This window comes from Cyprinodon variegatus, unplaced genomic scaffold (assembly GCF_000732505.1).
Source record: "Cyprinodon variegatus isolate N-32 unplaced genomic scaffold, C_variegatus-1.0 Scaffold422, whole genome shotgun sequence".
Classification (NCBI taxonomy): Eukaryota; Metazoa; Chordata; class Actinopteri; order Cyprinodontiformes; family Cyprinodontidae; genus Cyprinodon; species Cyprinodon variegatus.
The window spans coordinates 200,896-221,104 of NW_015150875.1; the positions used below are offsets into that span (position 1 = coordinate 200,896).

The 20,209-nt window shown below is 38.4% G+C and overlaps 1 protein-coding gene across 1 annotated transcript in view; it reads right to left on the minus strand.

The window, feature by feature from the left end:
* The window catches only part of me1 (malic enzyme 1, NADP(+)-dependent, cytosolic), a 122,378-nt gene that overhangs the window by 31,031 nt on the left and 71,138 nt on the right, over nucleotides 1-20,209 (minus strand). Inside the window, exons 4-5 of the mRNA XM_015388394.1 lie at nucleotides 5,118-5,193; nucleotides 3,236-3,397 (exon numbers count right to left, since the gene is read on the minus strand). Coding sequence (XP_015243880.1) covers nucleotides 3,236-3,397; nucleotides 5,118-5,193 — 238 coding nt within the window. The remainder of the gene's footprint in view (nucleotides 1-3,235; nucleotides 3,398-5,117; nucleotides 5,194-20,209) is intronic.

The window sequence follows — 20,209 nt, forward strand, 5'->3', positions numbered from 1 at the left end:
TGACAGATGACCGTTGATATATGATTGGCCGAATTTAGGTGTTCAGGCTGATGTATAACTAACTGGCCTGCATAAGATACTGAAAAAACAAAACACTATTTTATTTAAAAACAGAAATTTTCTAAATTTGGGGACAATATAATTTGATATAGAAAACATTTATATTCATGTTTAAGCCAGAATATTTTGACATTTAAATATGATTTCCCTACGACTTATTTCGTGCTTAACAGAGCGACACCCGAGTGTTTTGCAGTTGTTTGTGATTCTCTCAGCCCACCACTAGATGGGAGTAAATCTTACACAGTGTGGCTTTAATTTTAGATTTTCTATATGAGGGACAATATTTAAAGTGAAGCTGAGTCAGAGTTGATGGCAGGTGTCTGAAAAAAAATGTTTTTTCAAGTTTTACCACATGTTCTGGATTTCATATATATTTGGATGTTTACTCTGGTCATTTCAACATTCAGACACGCTTTGATCTAGACCTCCGACTGTCTGTTTAAAGTTTTTGGCCTTGAGCATACTGTTAACTTTCACATGAACTCTGAGCAGTATCCCCAGAGCATCCATGCCTCACTCTGGGGATGTTGTGTTCAGGGTAATATACAGTGTTAGTTTTCATCCACATATGGCATTTGTGCTTTTATTCCAAGATTATGGTTTAATCAAAGTTCGGATTTCGGAATAATCGCATGCCAATCATCCGTCTCCTTTAGAGTCTAAAACAAGTTTAAATTGCTTAAAAAGGTGCATTTTTTATTAGTTTGGTTCAAGTTCATCTGAGCAACAAAAAGGAAAAGAACTTAGATTAATGATCGTTGCTTCTACCTTTAATCTATTCTGGGACAGACGCCACTTAAACATTTGAGGACAAAACCGATGATCTGCAATTAAAAATAAGGGTTTTAATTCTTACAATAGTTTATATTTTGTTTTAAAAAACAGACTTAAAAGCTTATTTCATCATAGGTCACAGTCATATTGTGTCTATGGACCCATGGAAGTGAGATAAAAGAAAAAAATGAAGGTGATCAAAAACAGTAGCAGAGGAACTGTAAATGTTGTAAGCCTGTAAATATTAAAATCTGAACAGGTGGATTTAGCTGAATTTTTCTGAGTTTGAGAATATGGTGGCATTTCTATTGCTAAAGTGAAAGAATAAACTAAAAGTCAAACAGATAATGGTTGTTGGATAGGGTCAGAATTTGCACTATTTTCAGCATAGCTTTCCTTATAAGTCCATCTATAAGGTATCATGGTTCGCTTACGCTGGGCTCTGCCTAAACGCTGTGAGCTACGGCTCCAACTGTGGAAACGGCGCTCAGGTGAACAGAGGTAAATAAGGGTTCACCCTCTTTTCAAAAGTGGTTGAGATTAGCCTAGTGAACTAGCCCCACCCACCAGCGGCCAAAATCATTTTTGCCTGCGAGTTTGGTCTAGCCTCGATCAGAGCCCTAGGCCCTAAATCTGGCGGGCCAATCACAACGCAGAGATGTGCATTGAAATTTTGGATGAAAAGCAGGCAGACAAAGCTGCGTGACGTTGGAGAAAGCTAACAAGGAAGATGGCAACAACTATTGAACAGTAGCATGCACTGCGGCAGCAGCAGCTTTTAATGAGAGCTCCACTGAAAGTTAAAAGTTCTCTTTGCTGTTGCTATTGTTCAATAAAAGTATGTTTTAAGATCATTTGAGGCAAGAATATTATACTTTAAAGCGTCCCTATATAGTGCATTTACAGATTTAACGCGTAATTTAAAAAAATATTTCCGAAGCTGAGAAGACTGCGGCAACCAGTGGACCTCGGAAGCTAAAGGCAGCCAGGGCTAACGGCAGCTGTCTAACGGCCCTCTCTCAGTGTAGTCGTGTTTGAAGGACCGCTGCTATGATGGCGATTTTTGACTCAGGGACTTTGACTTGGCGTTTTTCATTGAAACGTGAGCAGGAAGAGGCTCTACGCTCATTCATTTTTAAGAAGGACGTATTCGCCGTTTTATCGACAGGCTGTTTGTTTACACTCCCCCACCAGCTTTCTGTCGTGCTTACTACATCACAGTCAGTTGCGCTCATTGGTCAGAGCGTTGGCCAATAGACACAGACATGGTTTGAAAGACAACGTGTTGTTTTCATCAAAAATCTTCCGATGTCTCATTCATCGGGGCCAGACTAAATTACACTTTTCATCTCCCATTTAGTCTGGTTTATCAGGCTAAGTCGGTATAACTTCTTATCTGTATGCATTAATCCACTTTTAATCCTCCAAAAGCCCCTCTGCTACCTTTTGATTTTTGTTTTGTCTTTTTGTTTTATGCTAGTCAAGTTAGCGTAGGTTGTGGGTTGATTTTATTATGAAGTTCACCAGGCCTTTTTTCTCTGGTGCCTGACCTTTCCCATTTGTCTTGTGAAATTCGTGAACTTGCTGAGGAGATCACTGCAGCGTCTGGCTAAACTTCTCCTTGAGCACCGCACCGACGCTGATGTGAATGTTCACAAAACATTGCAGCTGCACCGTGTTGAGAGTGAGCCTGGCGTTTGGTATGTAAAGCCTCCCAACCGCTGCTTTATCTCAGACTAAAATCATGAAGACATCTCTCTTGGAGTGAAAGCAGATTCATGGAATCATCTCAAAGTTGCTTTATAGAGGACAACTAATTTCTATTGATTCTGTTATAAAAGCAGTTTGAGGCTGCAGATGCGCATCATTTCCTACCAAAAGTTTGTCTCCTCCTCCAAGCAGGGTGCCATAAAAATGGAAAATATCAGCAGACACAACTGCAGTTCCCTTAGCATCACAGACTGGCAGAGAAGAAAGGTGCTTTCCCAGCTGGCATGTTCAGAGTTGTTGACCTCACTACAGTACAGGGTGTTTCCTCTCTCCGTCTGTAAAGTGTGTTTGACTTACCTCTGTGGCAAGTCCTGCACTGTGGAATAACAAATCTACTCTACTCTTTATAAGTCACACTTAACCCCTTTTGTGTTTATTAGACTAAAACTTCCTCAGAAAATAAAAAGGATTTGAATTGATTTCATTTATTAAAAGGCTATCTAAAAAATCTAATTCATTTATTAATTTAACCAACCAGGTAACTTCTAAGTAAAATTATTTTATTAAAGGTATCCTGTTAAAAGGTTGAATGAAAATACAAACAACACTTGAAGATGTTTGTGATTTTGATGGAGGTTCAAAAGCTATGACTCCTTTTACTAAAGCTCTGTAGGACCTTGGTGCTTACCTCGTTGTCTGTGCCAACATCCAGCATGACAGGCAGGCACTGCTGGGGAGGCATTCCTCCACAGGCTGTGTAGAGGGCCAGCTTGCCAACCGGGATCCCCATTCCATGGCAGCCCAGATCTCCCAGTCCCAGAATCCTCTCTCCATCCGTCACACAGACAGCCTGTCAATCACAATGAAAAGCTGACTTTTTATTTTACTAGGAAGCTGGAAATATGTGCTTGTTAGAATAAAACAAGAAAAAAAACTGCAATACCAAATCTTAAATATAAAAGTAAAAAAGTTGCCCTTATTTGCCTCAACTAAGCCATTTTTCCATTCCATCATTTCTGGTACCAATAAAGATGCGTGAGCTGGGGACCCAATAAAACTTTCCTCCACTGGGTTAAAAATATCAGTCATTATGTAACACCTGACATGAGGAGAAGAGTTAAAGGAGAAGTGCTGCTAAAGGCACAGACTTTTCGCAGTTTTTTTCTTCCGACAATCTCACAGGTTCAGAGTGTTTGATTAGTTTTCCATGATGTTTCTTTTTTTTCATCTCCATCTTGTTAATGTGTTCTAGCTGCTCAGGCTTATCGGGGAACCACAACCTTGGCTCCTTTATGAAATGTTGAAAGTAGGACATTACTGACTAAGGTTAACAAGACCACCTTGAGAAAAGCTGGATCTCAGGCGCAGTAAATGCCTTGCTGTTGACAGCTGTGAACAGGTGGCTGCGGCCGCAGGTATAGCTGACATGCGAGGAATGCCTGGTGGTGTCTTGGTCCTGCTGAGAGTATGAATCCTTCATATTCATGAACAGCAGAAAAGAGGAGGGGATTGATTAGCTTTAGTCTGAGAAGAATAATCCGATGTAGGTTTGACCCGTCTCAATTTTAGGTTAAGAAAAACAGATTCAAATTTATGGTTTATGGAGTAAACAGGTAATATTGGTATATCTGGTAGTTGTAGAAGAATCCAGTGTATAACCAGATCAAAGATAATGCAAAATTAGAGTCCAATAATCACACCTTTAGCATTTTTTTTGTTTGTTTTTTGAGGCTTCATAGCCTGGACGTGATGAACTTTAGCTGAAAAGTCCTTCTTGGCTGAACTGGCAGGGCTTTTGTTAGTTTCAGCTTTTTCTGTTTAAGCTCTTTTACTGCACCATGACAGATCTCCTGGGCTGAGAACTGGTATCAAGAAAAATACTTAATTTCCATATGAGGCAAACTTTGGGTTAAGGCTAGTGACTGATTTCATGTCTCACTGCAAATCTCTATTATTGAATATTTTTCTTAACGAGAGCATAAACCCCAGTACTCATTCATCACCCTTCTTTATTACCATCCCCCCACACCATCCCCTGAGACATTTTATTACTGAATTTGTAAAATTTCTACTATATATTAACATTAATGGCAATAATATTGCCCTTTCAACATTTGGTGGGGTGTGGGCTTACGAGTAGACTGAGCAAAATAAATAAAATCAAAGAAGTGTCCTACCATGACTATTAAGCTGATCCCAGTGGGAAATTAGTCCCTAACTATGTAGGGGCAATGATAACCATGCAAGTCCAGGGACTGACTGCAGTTCTACTGTAAGGTGCCTTGGTCAAGGTCAATGACCAGAGTACCTAACATGGAACAACCATACCATGCATATTGCTTTAGGTTAATAAACTATATTCATCAGGCTATGTATACTTCCTTGTACAACTACACAACTGATTAACCCGAAATTAGAACTGGTCATTGATGAGGTCAAAAAATAGACCAGTCAGACTGATTTTTATTTTTTTTAATCTAATGAATAGAAAACCCCAGAGAAAACGGTAAAAATATATATCTGTCTCTCAGTTTGAGTTCAGTTAAAGAAAGCAGTGGTCAGATGTTTACCTTAATGTCCTTTTCAGGCCAGTTTTGGAGGATTGAAGCAATGTGGCCACGGTCATGAATGGTGATGAAAAGCCCCCTGGAAATCACACAAAAACACACAAAACTTTAGCTGGAAAGCCTTTTATCTCTTTTACAGTTTCTAAATTTTGTCTTATAAAAAAAAATGAAATAAAAATAAATTATATATATATTTCCCCTTTCCCTTGGAGAAAATACAAAACTGACACATCCCCCTATTGAGGATGTGTGAGTTATGAATAAAAACAGCTTTAACCTCAGAGACCTGTGTTAAGCTGGTATTTTTCTCAGTTTTTCTTTCTTTGACCAAACCTTATTGATGTCTGATGGCACCTGGGTGGGGCTTAAATATTGATCCTAGAGCTCAAGACCTGTAAGAAGTATGCTTAGGACCCCAGACGTGCCCAAATATTAATTTAGCTTAGTATCAGGACCCTTCAAAGATTCTTAAAAGTTATTTTCAAGGCTGGGGAAAAAAAATGACAGCTTCATTCATATCTACTGCTTGCATCACATTAGACAGAAGATACAGAAGGATAAGAAACAAGCTATTAAAGTGTCACATAAAAAAAGCTGTGGTGAGGCAATGGTCATAGGTTTCTACTTAAAAACCTGAAGACACAGAGCACCTCTAAAATCTGAATTTAAGTAAAACTGGGGAGTTAAAGACTTTGAAGATAGAACTTCAGGTTCAGACGTTTAAAGCCTTTGTTTGTAAGCCGATCTTTTCATGGCGTAATCATGTGACTCCTGTTAAACTTAGAGGTCACAGAATGTAAAGAACCACCAAGGTCTGCAGGCCTGGTATGTTTGCTTTGCAAGGGAAAACCCATTTCTCCTCTAATTGATTACACAGGGCAAACGCACAAGGCCAATCGGGAACTTTACTTTGGACGATACACCTTTTTGTTTTAAAGATACTAACCTGAGGGCTTCAGGTTGCAACACTTTTAAATCCATTTCCACTCTGATACACACTATAAAACTAAATTTAAAAACCGATGAATCTCCTCTGACTAATCGATGTGTTAATTTACATGTAATCCATTAAAAAGTGATTATCTGAGATGTTTAGATGCTGTTCAGGTGTTTGTTTCACTTTGCTTTGCAAAGGAAGTATGAAGCATTTAAAGAGAACTGCTTCTTTAAATGCAAATATGTCCTACCCAGAAAAACATTTCTCTTGGCCATAATTAAGTCAATTTGTGACAAACAAAATTAAAACATTTAGTAACTTTTTCCTGCAAATATTTGCAGTTTTTAACAAGCAAATATATAAAAACTTTATTTGTAAACTAAGGGTGTGAAATGAATCCAAAATAGCTGTTGTCATATAACTTGGTTTGAATATTCTTCTAATTTATTCTACAGTAAGAGACATATATTAAATTGTATTAATTTGTTTTTGTATATAATAAGGTTGTTAGTAGAGAGCTGAGAGAAGATTTGGTTTGATTTTGGTTGTTACTAAAGTGGGGGTGGGGGGGTCATGTATGGAGTAAGATGACTGTCAATAAAATGAATGTGCAAGTGTTTGAATTTTAGATGAAAGTCAATGAAAGGGAATACATTTGTGTTTGGTGGCTGTACCTCAACTCATACATATGTGGGATCAAGTGTTTCCTTTGTGAAAATACAAGTTTAGAAGTAACAAAGCTATAACTTTGCAAAACCACAACAAATACTGCAAATATAAATCACTAAAAATACTATAAATCATATTTTTGCAGGCACACAAGTCCTAATAAAGTCATTGCACTTCTTACTAGCAGGTGGTGGTAAAACACCTGAAGGTTTCCACAATGTTTTTGCAAGTTAGAGGTCAACTTTTCTCTGTTTAACTCTTGAAAAATTAGCCGGTCAGGGGTGGTGCTGACTTTGTTCTAAACCAAAGGGAGGAAGTTAAGGAACAACTTATATAGACTAAGGATGGATAGCTGGAACCAATACAGGAAGAAGAATGGAAACCGGTCAATATGGTTCATTTTTAAATATAAAACCCATCCATCCATTTTCAGACACGCTTTATCCCAAGCAGGGTCACGAGGAATGCTGGTGCCTATCTCCAGCTGCCAAAGGGCGAGAGGTGGGGTAAACCCTGGACAGGTCGCCAGTCCATCGAAGGGCAACACAATATTAAACCCTTGATGCCTATTTACAAAAAAAATAAATTACTTTGGTGTCGTTTTAATGACGGATAATCGAGTATACACTTTGGACATCTTTTCCCAGCCTAGGCCTGACTTCCTCTTTAAAGTCTGACATTGGGGTAAAATACAGCCTTAGAAAGTCATTTGGACCATAAAGGAGGCAAAGTAAAGAGGAACCCAGGTTTGGTCACCAAACACTGACTGCTGTAATTTATCCCTTCAGGGAAAGTTCAGCGAAGGGTCATTAAGCCCAACACATCTGACATCTTACTTTACTTTATTCCGGAAGCTCCAGGAAGCTTTCTCAATTCAAATGTGTACACATTTGAATTGAGAAAGCTTCCTGGAGAGGTGGCGAAACGTCTTCAAATCTTGGAAACCAAATCCAGTGGATTTTTTTGAACTTTTACGGAATGACTATGACCTGGGTGACTGGGAATCTTCATCAGCATATTCTTTACTTTATAAACTTCTTATCTATGCAACGATTCATGTTTATATATTTCTTTACAGCGGTGGAAATCATACAAAGTTAACAATACTTAAAACTGTTCTGTTAACGGTATTTATGAAAGCTAAAAAAAAACAAAAAAATAAACTGATGGATCAAATCAGACAGGCAGACTGACAGTAATTCCTAATCCAGATCATTTTAAGAGTCACCAAAAATATTTTGGGTTCACCTTGCAGATATTTGCTCCTCCTTTTTTTCTTATCTTCTGCCACTCTCTCTGTTTGGGGCTGCTTTAGACCTCCTGACCTTTGACCCAAGAGGAGCTCTCAGCACATCGGAAAAAGTGCTTTATGGCCACTTAGAATCTACAGACACCTTATGAAGTCAGGAATCAAGCTGTTTTATATTTCAATTACTACATTCTATTAGGATACCAGACTTTCTGAACAAGAATTGTGCATCTAGGAAACAATACCTGGGTATGTTAAAGATAAAGAAATCCATGGCAACAATTTGCATTACAAAAGTATTTTTACTATATATTACTATAAATCTTCTCAGTGTTCAATGCATCTCTCAGTGTTTTATGATTTTATTGTGCATTGATTGAGTTAGATTTTTGTGTAAATGCTCTGCATCTGATTTTTGCAAATGGAATGGCAACAATCAACAGGAGACGGCCGATTATCTTGATGTGAGCAAAGCTCCTTTACAAGGATTGTATTGAGAGAACGGAGTACTTAAAGAAAACAACGCTGCGACCTGAAAGCGACCTCCCATCTTTGACCTCTGCCCACACAAAACACCACCAGCCGCCATTCTTCACGCCAATTCATAACCTTAATCCTCAGTGCGCTGGGTGCCGTCAGAGCTACATGAGGTCGATCTGACAAAATGAGTGCAAATTACTGAGACGAGTGTGAAACCAGTGGGAAAGGTCACAGTCATGAATATAAGGTGTCTCAAACTAATTAGGTTTCAAATCCATAATGACAGGCAGTGTCTTAAGGGAAGCAAAGAGAGCAGACAGCTTGGTTGGCAATTTCATAACATTTTTTGAAAAAAAGGTTTTAAAAATTGTGTCGAATCTTTTAACATCAGAGATAGTTGGATGCTAATAAGGTATTTTTCTACCTCAAGCCTCTGAAGCCTGAAATTAACATTTTCTCATTTGATGCATTCACAGTATTTTTGCTAAAAAGCTGCCTTTCTTTAGGTCCTTAATTCAGATCATGCAGAGTTTAATTTTGATGCCTTATTAGAAATTTAATATTTGTTTAAAACTTAAATTCAAATTGTATATATCTATATACAATTATAATTACAAATACCGGTATATACTTCAGTATAAATAATAATCTCTGTTTAAAAATATATATAAAGGACCAGTCAATGTGGATTTCTAGAACAAGTCCAGAATGAAATGCTTTTATTTTGAAGGACAACCAGTGCCTTTGTAATGCTAACTTTTAATAATACTAATGTTTTAAGAGTGGGTTTGCAGGTTTATCATGTTTATCCCAGTCTGCTTAAGAGAGAATTTTATTTATCAACATTTTAAACATTCAATCCCAGGTACAGTAGGTATCAACATGGACTATATATATTAAGAAAATTTTGAGACAGTAAATGTCATTAAAAACTTGCTGAAAGAACAGAGTAAACAGTGGTTTTCATTAAAAAGAAACACCAACAATGTTTTGTTGGTTCAATAATGACTCCAGCTTAGCAAGCAAATAAGATGCCAGAAATACAATGTAGTCTGAAGTCTTAAAAGGGCGAGTCTAAATAAAATATGAAGTCTGCTTTTTTTAGTTGAATTTGACAAAAGACCAAGATTGAGTCACCATTTCTGTTTGACAGTGTGAACAGCAAAGTGATTGTATTCCTAGCCAAGGTAACTATTTAAAAATAATCTTGCTTTGCCCATCACTCTAAAGCAATACCGCCTATTTTCTTAGCAGAACTCTCCTCTAAGGCCAATTCTGTCCAAAACCTCCTTTAAAGAGCAGAAATACATCAAAGTTCTTTTTACTCCCAGCCTGCTGTCTGTGTCCATGTCTTTGGCAAGTGGATTAACTGAAGGGAAACAAATTTTGTTTGGATGATCAGAATAATCTAGACCTGATTAAACTGGGTGGCTGTTGCTTTTAAGCAGATTTTTTGCCACGATATGCATTCCTGGCTCAATTAACAAAATATTACATGGTCTCTTGATATTTGTCATTCCCTTTTATTAAGTATTTTGCCTTCTCTTTTGTCGAATTCACAACGTCCATTACAGGGTCATGCTCCAGGTCAAACAGCTCAGTAAAGAGGACAGCCTATAGGTTCTCATCATCTTGGTTTCATCTGTACTATCTCTTTGGTCTTTCTGTCTAAGCACGATTGAAAGTAGAGAGATATCAAAAGTATTGTTCTTTTTAATTGTTTGTATCCAAGGTATATCAGCAAAGACATTATTTGCAGATAAGAATAGAATAGAAAATCCCTTTATTGTCCCACAATGGAGATTGTCTGGTGTTTACAGCAGCAAAACACTAATAGAAAAAAAATTGTCACACAAATTTGGACCTTAGCCAAGTTCTTTGCAAAAATAAAATTTGCTTTATTTGCTTTTCCACTTTCTGTCCTTTCATGTACCTGGTTGCACATAGCACTAAATAGTCAGACTACTTATAAAGATAATTAATAGCTATAAATTTGACCCTAGTTGAAATGTTTTCTTAGTCTGTTTCGTTCCTTCCTCTTTCCATGAACCAAATGCTCTAGGGATTGCTGAAATGTAATCCGTGTATCGTTCAATTTTGTATTTTTTGTTTTTGGATTTGCCATTGAAAATAGAAAGAACGAATGATACACGGATTAAATGTAACTCTACTTCCATGGAAATCCCTTTAAAAAAAATATACCTTTCCCTTTTGTGATTCTGTCAACAATGCAAATTTGAAATCTGCACTGTCTGGATTTTTTAATGAACCCTAGAAAAGGAAAAGGGATTGACTGATTAATTGCAAGGATTTGAATAAGTCCTACACATAAACAGAGCTATTATAGAGACTCTCCGAGGTGTGCTGCACATTGGCTTTCCATTAAAGGCTGGTGCAAATCTCAGTAAAAGGCCCCTGGTAGATAAAAGCTGATATATATCCAAAATACGCAAAGCTTCTGAGAGTAAGAGAAACAATCTTATTATGTTGGGGGGGGAACCCCCATGTTGAGATGTCTGGTTTTTAAAAAGCAATTCAAACAAGATCATCCCTCCAAAATTAACACTGGATCCTGCTTCCTGACCAGCTGTTTGGATATTTGAGGTATTATCTTATTAAGTCAGGGAAGTTCAACGGGCTCTAGCGAGGACATGGTTTTCATTAGCATGAGATTGTTATTTTGAATTTCATTACAGGGAATTATTTAACTCGGTTATAGTTTAAACGATTATTAGAAATAAACAAAGGCTTTGAAAGCAAAATATCAAATGACAGACCTGTTTTAGCCAAAATCTGAATCAAGAAATAAGCTTAGAAAGCTTTTGTGCATCCTGATTTGCCAGTATTGCTCTCTCAGGACTAGATGACAGCCTTCAGAAGTAGACAATCATGACAGTTGCTATAAGGTTTTGCTTGGTACATGTATATGAAACTTTATTCAAAATTATTTAGGGAGTAAAATCCTATAAAACGGAAATGGAGATGGAAATGGAGGAGAGAGAGAAAGATAAGGAGACAGGAAACAGTGCATGAAAAGAGAGAACATAGAACAAAACAGATAAAACATACAAGACGGAAGATATACAGTAACTCCTAAAAGTCTGTTATCACACCTTTATGAAACCAGAGGGACAGAAAATGTGGAACATAACAGCAAAAAGAAGAAAACAGGCAACCAATGTAAACATAAAAAGCTTCAAGAGCAACGGGTATCCCTTACTGTAGATATCAATTTGTAGAAGGCAAATCCTGTGGTGATCACACAGTATTGTAGCTGCAGTTTAGTATTTAGGATTAAATTGTATCCGTGAACACCTGGAACCAAACTCCTGTGGTATGTATGCATGGGCATGCTCACGTATAAAGGATTCACAAAGCTTCTCCCGAAGGAAAATACATTTAATAGCAGGTGTGGGTTGGCCCAAGACTCGCCGTACAGGGCCCATGGGTTAGAAGCAACACGTGTCGCAGATATCCAGAGGCAACCCAGATAAAGGGAAAAAAAGGACGGCAGACATAGTGATGGCCGCATCCACCTGAGAAGGGCAGACAAGAGAACCCGGAGCCCGATCCCTGAGGAGTTGAACCCAAAGGGGCCCAGTCACCTAGGGGCCTGACCCTAGAGGAAATTTGAATCCATATCAGCCCTCACAAGGATAGGTCAAGAATAAGTCTAAATCAGGGTTATTTTTATTCCCCAGCTTACCCAGTGTCTAGGCATAATGTAAAAGGCTAGACACACAGAGTGACAGAAACATTTGAAGCTGCAAAGCTTTCTTACCTAGCCTGATAAACCAGACAAAATGTGAGATTAAATGTGTGAGTCCTGCACCGATGAATGAGACATCGGAAGAATGTTGATGTCCTGTTGTGTTTGGCCAAAGCTCTGACCAATGATTACAACTGACTGTGACGTAGTAAGCGCGACAGAAAGCGGGTTGGGGAGTGTAAACAAACAGCCTGTTGGTAAAATTGGTAAAAATTGGTAAAAATGTCCTTCTTAAAAATTTATGAGCGTAGAATCTCTCCCTGGTCACGTTTCAATGAAAAACCCCAAGTCTAATCCTTCCAGAACTCATTCCAAACTAGAGTCAAACTAGAACTGTTCAGTAGTTGTTGCCATCTTCCTTGTTGTTCTTTCTCCAGCGTCGCACAGCTTTGTCGTCACACCCTCAAAACCCCGCCCGCTTTGCATCAAAAAATTCAAAACACATCTATGTGTTATGATTGGCGTCAGTTGTAGAGCCTGGGGCATTTATATAGGCTAGACCACTCGCAGGCAAAAATTATTTTTGGCTGCTGGCAGTTGGGGCTAGTTTACTAGGCTATTTCTTTCCTACAAGGAAGAAAAAAGTTATCAGCTTCTAAAAACAAGCCATAGACAGTCTAGTTTGCACCTTGCTAAAAGTGATACAATAACATGGGGAATAACAGGTGCTGGTAAAATGAAAATATCTTTCATCTAGGGCTGCATGATGTTCGGCGCTGCATTGGTTTAAAAATATGATATCTAGACCTGTCAGGAAGACAGACTTTGCTGGTCGATAAATTGTCCCAGAAATTACAAGAATAAACAATCATATCGTCTTTTGGTTAGTATCAGAGTGTTGCCACACTGCAGCGGTGGCGCTCAGCTTTGAAACCATTGTATCTCTGTTTTTCTAAATCACAACTAGCAAATCTTGGGCTAGCTACTCCTTATTCCAGAAGTTCTTACTACGCTAACGAAACAATAAGGGGAGTTGTTAGTGGAGAAAAAGCAAGCACCTAACTTATGGAGCTCATTTGATTAGTTAATTTACTGAGATAAGCCTAATAGTATCCTCATATATATAAGTTGTCATAGTGGTGATATACGTGTAATAATGGAGGGTTTAGGCTTAATACCAATAGAAATAAACTAAAAATAAACAACTGTAAACTTTACACAGCCAGAGCCACAATGGACAAATTTTAAAATTGGTGTTATGGCCACAGTTATGCACTGCTTCTCATTCATCCATAACACTATCGTTTTAATGAAAATGCCTTTTTAAAGCTTCCATTTCAATGACCAACCAGTAGGGAAGGATGATAGACCTCCATGCCACTATAGCCTCAGCTAAAGCCAACTCTGCTGACATTTAAAAGGAAACTTGCCACAAAACTCTTGAAAGAGACAAAAGCTTTATACAAACAGACAAGTAAAAAAAAAACTAAAACAATCATGAGATTCAGAAAGTTGGGGAAAAGTGTTATCAGCTCAACACACTGAATGTAGCCCATAATCCAACACTCCATCTGTCTGTAAGCACACCTAATCCCCCTCTATTATTGTTCAATCAGGATAGAAAACCTAAAGGAAAAAAAGGCTAAGCAGTGCTGGGTGTGGGTATTTTTTTAACTACCTAGTCATTTAAATGAATGCCACTTTGAAATTAAACATGACTTGCAGAACATTTCTCATCCTCCTCTACTGTTTTTCTTTACACTCTCCTTTCTTTCTGCAGTCTGTCTTCCTAAAGTGACAATCCTATCTTCAACCAGATTCCGTTGCATAATGAGGTTTCAACATGTTGCTTGGATATCCTCCTCTTTAAACCAGCGAGGGCCACTTCCAGTCATTGGCCTCAGAAAACCATAAACCAGCCCCCACCTCATTCCACTGCAGCCCACTGAAGACATCCACACACACAAACTGAACTTTCCCTATGAAGCGTTTCCAATCTTTGGGAAGCGGATAACTGTAGAGAGTTCAAGACGACTGGCTGGTCTTCATTTTGGTCAACATGCTGAGACAAAGTACATGAAAACATGAAATCTATGACCCTGGTCAACCTGCAGGTGGCAAAACTAAGCAATTGGGGGAAGTGAGACAATGGGCTTTTTTAATCTGTCTTTCATAGTGGCAGTGAGTTGAAAGAGAGACACTCCAATGGCTGTCCAGGTTTCCCTGAGTGAACTTGGGGTGAGATCCTACAGGAAAAGGTCTGTTCCAGTCCAAATGCCCTTCAAAAGGAATAAGAAAAGCAGACCTGATGAACCCAGCGGGTTTCACAGATGAGATTCAGACTTCTGCAGCCAGCCTTTCCACTCATCCGCCCTCTCCCTCACATGCATGCCGACATTTGAGGCACGCCAGTGACGTTTGGTGTGGGATGCAATGTGACATTCAGAGGAAACCGGTCATTCCTGCAGCGAAAACTGAGCAAAGACTGTTTGAATGCTTCTTTGTGTCTGCAGTAGTGGTTTGACACTGCATCTAAGGAACGACGGCGTCAGCCAGACCCTAGTAACTATTGTGCTTTTAAAAGAAAACACTGCCTGATGGTGACTATGACAGACAAAGGGAATCTTTTGTTTATTTTTCAGCACTAAATCTTTGGCGAGGATATAAAGCCTACGACATTCTCTGTGACAGTCAGACAGAAATATGGATTTCCTTTACAGATTGTCTGAGGTGGCAGTAAGTTAGCTTCTACTGTTTGCTATGAAGCATATGGAAAAGTGCTTGTAGAGTATCAAATTATTCACCGTCTACAAGCTTAGAAGATAACTCATATACTATATGACACCACGCAAAATGGTAAATAAAAAACCCCAACATTTTACAATACACCAAAGGTAAACGTGAATGACCCCATATGTTCATATTCTAAAAGGCATCTAAGTAGGTTACAAGATGTCCTTTAAATTTACAGTGGTCTTAAAGAACTATGTGGAAGGCTGAGACGGTTTAAAAACCTGAACCATACTAATGGAGAAGGTCTACATCTAAAACCAGTAAACCAAAAATCTACTATATTATTTAATTTATCCTTTAGGTTGTTTCTAACCTGATTCAATTATTCGCTTTAGGTCCTTCGTTTTATTCAGTCTTTATATTTTGCAAAGAGATTAGATTCCCCCCCAAACAGATGGCCAATAACGATTCTTTAGCCCATTTGACAACTTTGTAAAAGTGTTTGTTCTTGTCAGTGTTCTGCCCTTTGTTTCTGTTTCTTTTTAGTTTCAGTGTATATTTGTGTCTTTATATTTGTTTTCTGGCAGTGTTGTGTTTTCTTTGCAAGTTTCCTTTCCCCCTTGGCTCCTCTCTAGCTGCTTCTGTCCACACCTGCTCCCAATTATCTCATTACTTTGACAGACTTTATTCTCATTTTGTACACACAGAGTGTATAGAAAAAGAAATTTCGTTCAGTACAGCTCTCAAGACATTTTCATTTTTAAAGTGCAGCAGTGATAAAATGTAAATTCTAGGGGTGTAAATAATAATCGTTTTGTATCGATGCATCGATCCAACAGCCGACGAGCCGATGCATCGGTGGCGTCAGCTGTAAGACAGTGACTTCCACTCCTGAGGTTGGTTTGAAATCCACCTTAGACTTTTGAAAGTTAGATTAGATTAGATGAGCTTTATTGATCTCACAGCAGAGAAATTCACAAGTTGTGATAATCCTTAACATGTTTTTTGGCTAATATGAATAATGTGTATTGGTTTCTCCTATTACAAATATAGATTGGGTAAACATGCTAAAATTAGTTCGGTTGGTTTAACCAGAAGATTGGTTGTACACATAACTTCCAACCCGATTAAACCCAAAAACTGTGGAAAAATCTATTAAGTTAAAATAAAAATGACTACCACCTTTCATTTTGCTCATCATTGCCCAATTTGCACAAGCACTGTCACTGTCTCCTTAACCTTATTTCACTAAAATGGCAGAAAACAATAAATAAAGTTGAAGATCATTACAATCAAACTTGCTTGTGAACCTTCCGCCACACCACCCTGCCCCCTTGATAATCAACCAATCACATTCACTTTATTCTCTTGTGTAAAGTCGTGCACTACTCGGGAAAATTCGGAAATGCAATGGTTGGAACAGCCCCTTCCCTACAACTTCAAGTATAGTTAGTGTATGTTTTTATAATATTTTATCCCACTTTTTATTGCACAATATGCAATCCTCGTCTTAGCGATTCTCTGATAAAGTTGAAACATAGAGTATAACAGATTATAGGCACTGGCTTAGGTTTTATGTCAAACAGGAATTTAAGCGAAATCCTTACTCTGGCCTTTGAACTGAAAACCGCTCTGAGGTCCACCACATTTTTTCCGCTCCACTCCACCGCTAGCTCACTCTAAAGCCACGTCTGTTGCTTCCATTAGTCAGAAATGACACATATTACTTTGCTGATATTACTGTTGCAATAACATTGATAACTGAACGGATCATTCAATATATATTTCTTTTTTTGAGTTTTTAATGGCCCCTTCAATATATACTTCTTAACTTTTAATTTTTGCAACTACAAGCTGAGGGAGAATCATCCCTAGCAGTGTTGCAAAGCAACAGCAGAACAGGTATGATTGATCTATGTTTACTTCTAGGGTGGTTTGCAGAGGCAAAACAAACATCTGAAATTGTTTTGGTTGGACCAAAGGACAGTTTGTATTCATACCTGAAGTAAATCACACCAGAGTCCATTGGGAATTGGACAGCCCCCCTTTATAAGGTCTAAATCAGAGTTTGCTTGTTTTATTTACACCTGCAGTGTTTTGTTAGGATTGAATGGGCAGGTTTTATTAATCAGAGGCTTACTTTTATTTCCGGAGAAGAACAGGCTGGACAATATATCCACAAACTAAAAATTTAAAAGCTTTTTTAAAAGCACTGCGTTAACCTGCTAAAACAGAGTGAGATTTACAGCCATTTACTTGTATTTTAGATCATTACTTTGTTTGGAAATGTCTTACTGTACTTGTTTTTTTTTAATTTGCAGCTAAAGTTGAAAGATCAATGGTAGCTGATCACCTATCTCCACTTGTGTAAAAAGAAAAAAAACAAAACAGATTTTCTGTTACCTAATGCAAAAGTGTTAGCATTTTAAATGTTGATAAAATGAAGTCCATGCAACACGATGGTGAATTTTAGATTGGAGTCATCTTAGGATGTTACACATTTCCCTGCTATTGCATCACGTAGCTTTAGCCTCCTTGAACATTTAGATTGGTATTAAGTAAAGACACCATATCCCTTTATTCCTTTTCCAAAATATTGATTTTTACAACCTTTTAAGGAAAAAAATCTTAGACAAAAAATACAATCTCAGTAAGACTGTTTCATTGTCAGAGATGTGTAGGAGGTGTGGACAGTAACAGTGTTTTTGGGATGGAACACAGAGCCTCCTTAAAAGATTTGTTTCCACGTTTGTTCCCATCACCAATTCCATCAGATTTTCCATGTGTTTAACAAAGAAACAGAATCTTTAACTAGAAATAGAAAAGGCCTGAAATCACAGTAAATGTCCAGCTCTTCTGGAGAGGGAGACAGGACGGACCGTCAGGTCTCACGTCATAAAAATGCTTCAAAGAGAGTCAAAGGAAAGTCATCCAGGGCCTTACTAGTCAGCACTAATGCGGTGCTTCATTTGCCTTGGAAGACCTGATATTACAATGACGTCACATCCAAATTAAGAGGGTTTCTGTTTCAAGTTGGAAAACTTGGGGATTTGCTAACTGTTGTGGTCAGAAACCAAGCAAACCACCATCAGCAATGCAAACCCCAGAACTGATTGTTCTCCATTATATGCATTCAGACTTTAACAGCACATCTTCACTAATACACACTACTGTAAATGAAACCCTTTTTTTTTTTTTATATAACCCTGTTCTCAGGGTGTGGAAACTATATTGAATTTAAACATGGAGCAAATAATTCATTATCAACCCCTCAGCGACAGCTCTGACTACCAACTGGATCCATCAAACTTTTTATTTCTTCACAGACAATATAAAGGAACAAAGTTTTTTCAGCTGATAAACACAGAAAGCTGATTGCTCCTTGATCTCAGGATTCTTGCCAGGATGTTTTAAGAAAGGAGAGAAATAAAAGCAGTGATTAATGAACACTATATTGACTTTGTTCTTATCAGTATTAAGGAGTGTCGTATTTCAACCTGAGGGTGACCCAGTGTTTAACTCCACTACTTCATTTAAAAAAAAGAATACATATGCATGTCTATCTGAGAGAATATATAGTTTTCAAAATTTAAAAAACAAATGACGTTTTAAAATAGCTGTAAAATAATTTTAAAAAACTAATTTTATTAACATACATACCAGACAAATATTTGAAAAAACAAAAATCCATAGGTTAAAACAAACTTTTTCCATGAGCTTTCCCCTTTATTTTGGTTTCATGCTTTATATTTTTGAAAATAGTCTTGATAAAAAATTTACTCAAAATGAATGAGGTTGCCAGGGACAGACACCTTAAAGTCGTAGGGAAACGGCTGTTCCAACCAGTGCAATTACGAATTCACCTGAGTGGTGCCCGACTTTACACGGATGAATAAGTGAATGTAATTGGTCATTTATCAAGAGGGCGGGATTGTTGTGGTGGAAGATTTGCAAGAGCTTTTGGTTGTGGCCGGTTTCTCTGAAGCATCTTGCTAACCAGTTAGTAACTTAGTGCTAGTTGGTTCCCAATGGGAAATTCCAGTGGGACCAAGTAGCACTAAATTGGTGACTTAGGCTACGATCGCACTGCAGCCTGAAGTGACCCAAATCCGTTTTTTTGCCCATATGCGACCTGGATCTGATCTTTTCATGACAGTCTGAACAATACAGATCAAATTTTTTCCAATGCGACCCAGGCCACTTGGCTATGTGGTCCTAACCTGACTCCGCCAGATGGATTTGCTTCCCAAGTAATTTTGGGAAGGGGCGAAAATACTGGTTAGCTGATTGGCCTATGTTGGTGATAGACGAGCCAAATAAACCAATCAGATCAACGAAGCATATGACGTACTAACAGAGCGACGACGAAAACGCAACCACAAGCCAGGCTACTCTTGCCGAAACCAGTCGGGAGAAGAAATACTCGGTAATTCCGATAAAACTTGCTTGATAGCCATGCTAACGCTAGTTTCAGCGGCTGAAGCCGCCATGTTCTTTAGACTGAACTGTCGCGCTTCTCGTTGCGTCACACCTCAACCCGCCTCAAAGCCAACGCTGATTGGACGTTCGTTTGGTGAACGGCTCCAAATTTTCTCAGTCTCCAGACTGATCTGCAAGTGAAAGCTTGAAAGCTCGCGAAATCAGGATGGTCTCACGAGGCTGTGGTCCTGAATCCGGTACGAATCTGATCTTTTCAAATGCGACCTGTATCTTAACTAACAGGTCGCATTCATCCGACCTGAACGCCAATAGTAGCCGACACTTTTCTGCGTCTTGCTATACAGAAGCGGCAAGAAATACAACAACCATGGCAGATGATGATGCGGAGAGCAATATTAATGTTTAACCATATTGAAAAGATAGAGTTTTTATGGTTGGGAAAGACCGCTAGATGCGCGCTGGCACTACCATCCATGTTTACTTCTGTAAACACAGAAGGCCTGTGACGTTATTGCGTCCTCTACTGTGCATTGGGGACACTTGCGTTGTATGACTGCAATTCACAAAGGAGATCACATACAAGTGACATATATTTGGAATTATGAACGGCAACACAAAAAAAAAATCGAACATCACAAAAAAATCGGAATTGAGCATTAAGGCCTGCAGTGTGAACGTAGCCTTAGAAACGACACTGTCAAGGAACGCTATGGACAGCGGAAACATGCAAGAGGAGGAGAGTTTTGTGTCGGAGTTCGTGGATGAGTCTCCTCCGTCATACATACATTCTTGTGGAAGAGGACGCCAGCGCGGCAGAAGCTTGGTTTGGTGTAGAAGGCTTACAGCCGTACATGTTTGAGCCCTTGCCTCGCAACGCT